This window comes from Octodon degus, unplaced genomic scaffold (genome assembly GCF_000260255.1).
Source record: "Octodon degus isolate 3935 unplaced genomic scaffold, OctDeg1.0 scaffold00041, whole genome shotgun sequence".
NCBI lineage: Eukaryota > Metazoa > Chordata > Mammalia > Rodentia > Octodontidae > Octodon > Octodon degus.
In genome coordinates this window covers 13,702,895-13,711,058 of record NW_004524617.1, presented here as the reverse complement: position 1 = coordinate 13,711,058, position 8,164 = coordinate 13,702,895, and the positions used below count along the sequence as shown (strand labels likewise).

General features: G+C 43.3%; 1 protein-coding gene across 2 annotated transcripts in view; it reads right to left on the bottom strand.

Moving 5' to 3' along the window:
• Apoo (apolipoprotein O) overlaps positions 1-8,164 on the bottom strand; it is a 92,779-nt gene that overhangs the window by 36,837 nt on the left and 47,778 nt on the right. For both annotated transcript variants that reach the window (XM_004631387.2, XM_023715429.1), the window contains exons 2-4: positions 6,096-6,203; positions 3,419-3,538; positions 170-224 (exon numbers count right to left, since the gene is read on the bottom strand). In XM_004631387.2, coding sequence (XP_004631444.1) covers positions 170-224; positions 3,419-3,538; positions 6,096-6,203 — 283 coding nt within the window. The remainder of the gene's footprint in view (positions 1-169; positions 225-3,418; positions 3,539-6,095; positions 6,204-8,164) is intronic.

The window sequence follows — 8,164 nt, the reverse complement described above, 5'->3', positions numbered from 1 at the left end:
AAGTCCCTACAGAATATGATAAAAAACATTTAAAAATTAGAATATATTTTAAAAATAGGCATAAAGAATTATATACTTATGTTTACACATAAGTCCAAAAATCTCACCATATACAAAACAATTCAATGTTAATCAAACAACTGATTTGCCTAATTAAAAATCAACTTACCTAATCCCCACTGAACCAAACTTTGCATCTTGGGTTTAGTTTGGGAGTATGTTTCCTGAAAAGGTAAAAAATGAAATAAGTAGAATTTGCTGGTTAGAAAGTTACAGAGTAAACACACTCATCCTTACTGAACAAACTACCAAGCGATTAACATGTGCTGTTGTCTGGCTGCTGGTCTTCCGGGGCCGGCCGGAGCTGGCTGAGCACCCACTGTACCAGCGAGCTGCACCCTGGCTAGGAGAACATCTGAACAAAGGGATGCATCCTCTCTATTTTGTATGTCCAGCTTCTTTTGCATTCGTAATTTCCTCCCTGTTGCAAAATGCTCAACAGAATGGCTTCCTATTGCCACACAATGCAAAGATCCCAAACTGAGCAATTTCAGCAGCCCAGCCTTCTCTCTCTTCTCTTCAAATGGAAGGAGACAGACTCAAAATCAACTCCCTTCTAATGACAGTGGCAGGAGGTTAAAGCTTTCAGAGGAAGTCTAGTTCCTGTCTGCCACAAGGTCTCAGCCTACCTCTAGAAAGTGCTGATTTGAAGCAGGGGTGACCAGCTTTCACGGGACACAGTGGTTGGTAACTCCATTTGGGGGTGAAGCCCAGTTGGAAGCAAATGGACTAGTGAGCATCTCTTAAGAGCAACAACTTAAAGACTTTGTACATGAACACCACATGATCCCAAAGGAAACATGGCACCAGCTAGAAGGTACCCACCTTCAAGAACAATGCAGTGAAGAGAAAAAAAGTGACAGTGGGATCAGAACTAGCTGCCACTTGGAAAAGGATCTGTTTGACGTAACGCAGGTCAAGTCAAAACACATTAGCCTCATGCTACATTTGGGGGAGGACATAAAGAACTTAACATTGCTTCATTAAACTTCATTATTTTTTTCACTTTAATAAAGAATAAAAACCTACAGATTGATATCTCAAGTGACAGCTCATGCTTTTTCTAGTTTCATCATTTGAATATTAAAACAATAAATCAGTTACTAAGAAAAGGACTAGAAGCTGGGCATGGTGGTACATGCCTGTAATCCCACAATTTGGGAGGAGGATTGCTTTGAGTTCAAGGCCAGCCTGACCTACACAGCAAAACCTTGTCTCAAAAAAAAAATTTTTTAAAGACTAGAAACTTCTGGTCCAATAAAGGAGCCAGGAACCATATGTTTCTATTCATCAAAACTTCATTCTAAGGGGCCAGGGAGATGGCTCAGTAGAATAAGTGGTGCCTGGCAAGCACAAGGGCCTGAGTTCAATCTCCGGTTCCAAAAAAGAAAAAAACTTCATTCTACTCAGGAGAACAAAATCGTAATTATAAGAAAGCTTTTTTATGTAGAAGAAATACAAGTAAACCAGTCAATAGCTAATTTACTATCCAAACTGGTATTTTGCTGCACTGTCATGCACAAAAAAAAAAAAAAAAAAACTAAAAACAAACCTTTAGGTTAAAAGGTAAAGAGACAAAATAATTTTATTACCAAAAATATAAGGCTGGGGCCCAGGCATAGTGGCATATACTTGTAATTCTTAGCACTCGGGAGGCTGAGGCAGGAGGATCACCATGAGTTCAAGGCCAGCCTGGGCTAGCCAGTGAATTCAACCAAGGCCAGCCTTAACTATATAGTGACATCCTGTCTCAAAAAAAAATCAGGCAGGGGTGTAGCTCAGATAAAGCACATGCTTAGCAAGTGCAAGGGGCCCAAGTTCTCTTTGCCAGCACCAACTGCACACAGACTGCAAATCAGTGGTCATGCCGGCATGGCGCAAAAATACTTGATACACTTGCTGACTGAAGCCTTTTTTCTTTTTTTTGGTGCTGGCCATTAAACTCGGGGCTTTTGCCTGCAAAGCACAAACTCTATCACTTAGCTAGACCCCAGTCCCTGCCAATCTTAATTACCAGCAGACAGCTAAAGAGGATAAAGTCTAAACATTTTACAGCATATTATTGCAGGAAGTCTTGAGGTATTTCAAAGGTTGCATAGGTATAATTTCTATTTCCTACTGTTGATAAAGCTCATGCATACTATTTTTTTCTCAACTGGTAAGCCAAAGTTCAGCAGTGGTACAGACAATGGAAATTTAAAAGTAAATCTCAAGTAAGGTAAATCTGGACCATTTTGCATGCATTTACACATTAGCTTTTACTCAATGTCCTCAGTTTTACAAATCAAGATCAAGACCCAGCAAACATGTATTAAAGCCTACAAAAACACCCTTAGATTGCAAACTTCAGTTGCAGATGTGAAAAACCACAGAAATGATTTCCCTCCTGTCGTGATGAATGCCTGACCTAAAATAAGAGCTGAGACAGAAGCCAGTGTAAACTAACTAAACTCCTTTGGTCATGAAAGCAAACGATTCAGCTCTCAATCATATAACTCCACCCCATTTTGGCATCTGGCTTCCTATTACAGATTTCAAAATGCTTCATAACCACTCCTGTCCAGAGTGGTGCAGCCTCAGTACCTCTTATTTGAAACTCTTAGGACCAGAATGTTTCAGAGTTTGGTTTCCTGCTCCCCCTTTGGTTTTTAGCTTTATTTTGTTTTGAGACAGACTCTCACTACATAGCTCAGACTGGCCCTGAATTTGCTATGCAGCCCAAGCTGGGCTCGAACTCATAGCAATGCTCCTGTTTCAGTCTCCCAAATGCTGGGCTTATAAGTGTGTGCCACCATGCCTGGCAAGTTTTTGTTTTTCCATTTTGGAATATTCACATGTACTCTCAGTTGAGTGTCGCTCATGTAAAAATCCAAAATGCTCCCAGGTTAGGGTGCCCAGCCTGCACTGGTAGGCACAATCTTTGCAGCCCGGAGACCATCCCAATTTTGACCTAAATGCTTACGCTGCAGTCCTTTCCTTCCATTAGGGACCCACATCCTTCCTGGTACATAAGAGGCTTGCAGGGGCTGGGGAGATGGCTCAGTAGAATAAGTGCTTCCCTGGTAAGTGCAAGGGTCTGAGTTCAATCCCCAGTTCCGAAAAAAAAAAGGTTAAAAAAAAACTTTTAAAAAAAGAGGCTTGCAGAACCATCGCTAACAACGTAGTGATTGGTGCTCTCTCTGTCATCTATAGCAACAGCTGCCACCAGGGAACAAAGGCCTCACCATACCCACCCTCCAAGTCACTGATGAACATCTATAAGTTAAATACTCCTAACTTGGGATCCTTTACTATGCCTTTTTCTCAGAAATATGCTGCTCAATACAGACTTTTCATTATTGACTCTCAGCAGCTGTACCTGGCACCAATTTGTATATGGCTCACAGTGATGTCGGAGCTGTGAGATGCCTTCTTCAAGCTGGGTCCTTGGCTCCTCCATGTATTTAGACTGACCCTCAGGCACTGAGTAGAGTGACAGCTGCATATATTAAAACAAGAAGAAAACACAGACAGTGAGGCAATCACATCAAAAATGATCAGATTGACAGTTACAGTATTTCTCATAGTTCAGAAATTACTGTGACCCTAAAGGTTATATGCGATCTATGACTCTATTTCAGACAATCTTTGCATTTTGCTCCCTTAATCAATAAGAACAAGTTACCAGCCATAGTGGATGCCCGTAATCCTAGCTACTTGGAGAGGTTGAGCAGGAGGATTGCAAGTTTAAGGCGAGCTCAAGCAACTTAGTGGAACCCTGTCTCAAAGTCAGAAAATATGGGGCTAGGAAAATAGCTCGGTGGTCTAAGCGGCTGCCTGGAAAGCACAAGGTCCCATGTTTGATCCACGGTACCACATGACATGGAACCGTGGGTATATGGTGCCAGCCCCGAAACCAGGTATGGTGACACACACCTGCAATCCCAGCGCTGGGGAGACTGAAACAGAAGGATCACTACGAGTCCATGCTGCATAGTGAGACCCTATACCAAATAAATAAATAAGTAAAAGATTTTATAAATAATAAAAAGCAAAATAAATAAATTTTAAAAAATTAAAAAGACCAGGACATAGGTCATGGTAATTTGCCTAGCATGCATGAGTCTCTGGACCAGGGTAAAAAAAATCTCCAGTACCAAGAAACAATACAGGCAAGGCCAAGAGGGCAGGGCTGTAATGTGTCCCATTCCCTCCCCACCCATGGCTGGCAAACAAAGCAGTGCTCTTCCCCCCTTCACCAGATATGCTGGTATCTGGTGTCCCCCCCCCAATTTAGTTTAGAGAGTGGATTCTAGAACTCTAAAGTGTGAGTGAAAGGGAGTTAAAAACATTGAAGGGCTGGGTATGGTGGCCCACATTTGTAATCCCAGCACTAGGAAGGCTGAGGCCAGAGAATCACTACAAGTTCAAGGGCAGCCTGGGCTACACAGCAAGACCCTGTCTCAAAAACCAGAAACAAACATAAAAATGTGAGAGTGACTAAAGAATAACTGGCCACATAATTCATGTGGTGATCAGTGTGGTGCTGCTCAAAGTAGGAGAGCAGGTGTGTTCCCCACCAAGAGCACCAGCCTCGCACAACCTCTCCTTGCTGCCTTTGTCACTCATAAGCCGCTGTCCCAGGGCCTGAGAAGGGAGCAAAGGGCAAAGATAATTAGCTACAGGTAAACAGTTCAAGTAACTCCACTGAGACTGAAGGGAGCTATGTATACCACTTTATTCAAAAGCAAAGAAATCAAATATCCAAATAATCGGTGGGAAACAGAGGCGAAGAAGAATGTAATCAATGGAGAGATCTGTTTTATTTAGTGTACTATCTCTTTATGAGCCTCTAACCCAGCCAAGAAGCAAAAAGAATGCAAGTCTCCAATTTCTTTGAGAGAAAAATATCAATATTTTCTTGTCTCAACTAGCAGTCCAAGAAAAATAAGCTGTCTAGAGCCTGGCAGGTCACTCAAAATACTGATTTATACTTATAATCTACTGGGATATAGCAAGTTCCCACTAAAAAGTCTGTAAAATATTATTTAATTATGATCTCAGCTAAAACCAATAATAGAATTCATCTGCTGAAAAGTCATAGCTTAGTAACTTCCCACAAACAATTTGTTTCCCCCTTTTAAATATCTTCTAACTGGGCTGGGGACGTAGCTCAAGGGTAGAATGTCTGTCTACCATGTGGCAAGGCCTTGGGCTCCATCCCCAGAACTGTGGCCTGAGCAATGCGTTAATTATTGGAACTGTCCTACCAATTTGATTTGAAACTGTCTCATTGCTATTTGTTTCTCAATAAAACTATGGAAAAAAAAGATATCATGTCTGCATCTTGTCCTCTGAATAACTACTACGAAGATAACATTATGCAATGTATTAATTAATGTAACCATCCTACTAACCTGTTTTGAAACTGTTTCATTGTTATTTTATCTTTTTTCTCATTAAAATGAATTTAAAAAGAAAACTGTGGCCCGAGATTAAGGTGTGGCAAACTGGCCGAGCAAGTGGGCGTGGCCTGTCAATCACAGAGGTCCACAGAATACAGTTCCCAGCCCTGTATCTGGGACCAGTCAGAAAGTGCTGTCTTCAATTCTTGCGGCACAAGATCAAGCAGGGTTTTAATAGGATGGCCTGGTCTGCTATCAGCCTGGAGACCGAGGGATCCAAACGACTTGGGCCAGTAACCTCCTGCCACTGTAGCTCTCTAGTGTCTTGCTCTCACTCTGCAGAGGTCCTTCTTTTCCTACCTTTAGATGGCCGAATTCCCTCTGCACAGCAGGCTTCTTTTCCTACCTGTAATAAAGGTAAAAACTCACTACCCTTTTCTGTGTCTGGTCCATATCTTTCTTTGGGACAATAAGAACGTAGAAAGAATCCCTGGGAAGAATTTACAAGCCCCCAGAACCTGATAAAAATACCACAAAAATTAAAAATAAAAGTAAATATTGTCTATCGTCCTGATATGCAATTTACAAAAACTCCCCTGCAGTAATTAAATCAGGCGTTCACAACACATTGCCACATGGACAGTATGTTACCTCATCAACCTTCATGGAGTTTTTGTGAGGTGAGTCCTTTTTGGGTGCAGCATAGACTCTGAAGGTGAGCAAGCTCAGGCTGGCCGGGCCCACAGATTTCTGAAGTACCTGAATATAGAAGCAATCAAAACAAGTGAGTATTCATTTTCTCAGCAGCCACAGAACTTCTTCCAAAGTAACCCACATCTTAGGCCATAGAGCATGCTCACATAATCAAATGACCATGGAAGCACAACACAACAGAACGATGGGCCACAATGAAAGCAGCTCTAAGTGGGAAGGTTATAGCTATTTGTGAACAGAAAAATAGAGTAATCCCAAATAGGTAACCTTGTGATACACAATCCAAATCTGAAACTAATAGAAAAGAAATTATGAAGATCGGAGGAAATTGTTGGTTCTTTGAAAGACTGGGTAGGGGATCTGAGGATGGGGGAGACAGAAGCAAGGGAGAGGAAGGGAAAGTAGAAAGGACCAAGATGTGACATGTGGATGTACCAGTTCCCCACGATAAGCGCACTTACTCTGTGTCACAAAAATACACTAATAAAATAGTGCAGAGACCGTGAGCACATTCGACCTCAGCATTTCCTGCCCTGAAATGCTTTGGAAGCCGGAACCCAAAATACATGTCCTTGCAAACTTCCAATTTCAGGTCAGCTGTATCTTAATTTCCAAACGACAACAGTTGCTAAGTTTTTCTACCTATCTCTGCATGTAAAAAGATATACACAGCTGAATATAGACACCAATATCTATATCTATATATTCTTTTTAAAAACCTTTGGATGCTACTTTCCCTCAGACCTGCCCCTTTCTCTACTTCTCTCACGAATGGTGATGACCTCATCAGAAACTCTGAGGTTTAAGATGTATTCTTAGCAACTTTCAATATACTGCTATTAACTATAATCACTAGGCTGTACAGTTGATCTCTTGCACTTATTCTTCCTAACAGAAAAGTTTGTTCTCCTTTTCCTTTTTTTTTTCGTGTTTTGAGATAGGGTTTCTCGATGTAGCCCAGGTTGGTGATCCCGCCCCCATGACAGAGATGCAGGTGTTGGCCGCCGCACCTGACTGCCTGAAGACTTCTAGCCTTTGACCACCAACTCCTCAGTCCTCACCGCAGCCCCTAGGAGCCACCATTCTGTTATCTGCTTCGAGGAGTTCAACAGTTCTACTTCCACAAAGTGGTGAGCACATGCAGTGATGCACACGTTCATTAGCTCAACAAAGCCACCGCACAATGTACACATATTCGCAAACATGTCCTGCAGCACTGGTGATCAAGTCCAGGGCTGCACGCATGCTGGACATGCTCTCTACCACTGAGCATGTCCCCAGCCCAGACATCGCTGTGCAAATTTTATTTGCCCATTTAATTTATCAGTAATCAAAGAAATAGTGGTCGTCTTCACTGCCGCTGCATCCTGCCAGGCACTGTGTCCCGCTAACTCTGCCTATTTAACATTCCCATTGTAGCTGGTCCTCCTAAGGCCCATGTTTCCTTTTTGGATTCTTATAGCAGCATTTAATTGGTCACCTGCCCTCCAAGGACTCCAACCTCCACAGTAGAAAGACTGACCTTTCTAAACTACAACCCTGAGACCCAGTCCTAGCCCAGGTCCAGTGAGTGTGCGGAGAGATTCCTGCTACCCTGCGCCGGCGGGACCAGTCACAGCCCAGGCGCAGCGTGGGCCAGACCCTCTCCCAGCCCCTTGGGCCGGCCCCACCACTCTGCAGTGCCTCCCCCACCCCGCCCGCCGAGTAGGAATTTTGCCCCGTCCCGGAGACCCAGACCCAGTCCTAGTCCAGGTCCCGTGAGTGTGTGCGGAGAGCTTCCTCTTCCCCCTACTCCACCTTGCCTGCTTCAGGCACAACTCAGGCCTGGCATACACGCCTGAGGTGTAATCCTGCAGCTGCAATCCCTGCAGAGAGTGTAGAGGATAGATCCAACCAGCTAGTCCAGGAACAGAACATTTTGCCTCAGGGGTACAACAGGTTCACCCTTAAGGGCAGCAGCGGGAAGGAGCTGAGCACAGCAGCCAGACCTAAGCCAGACGCAGCTG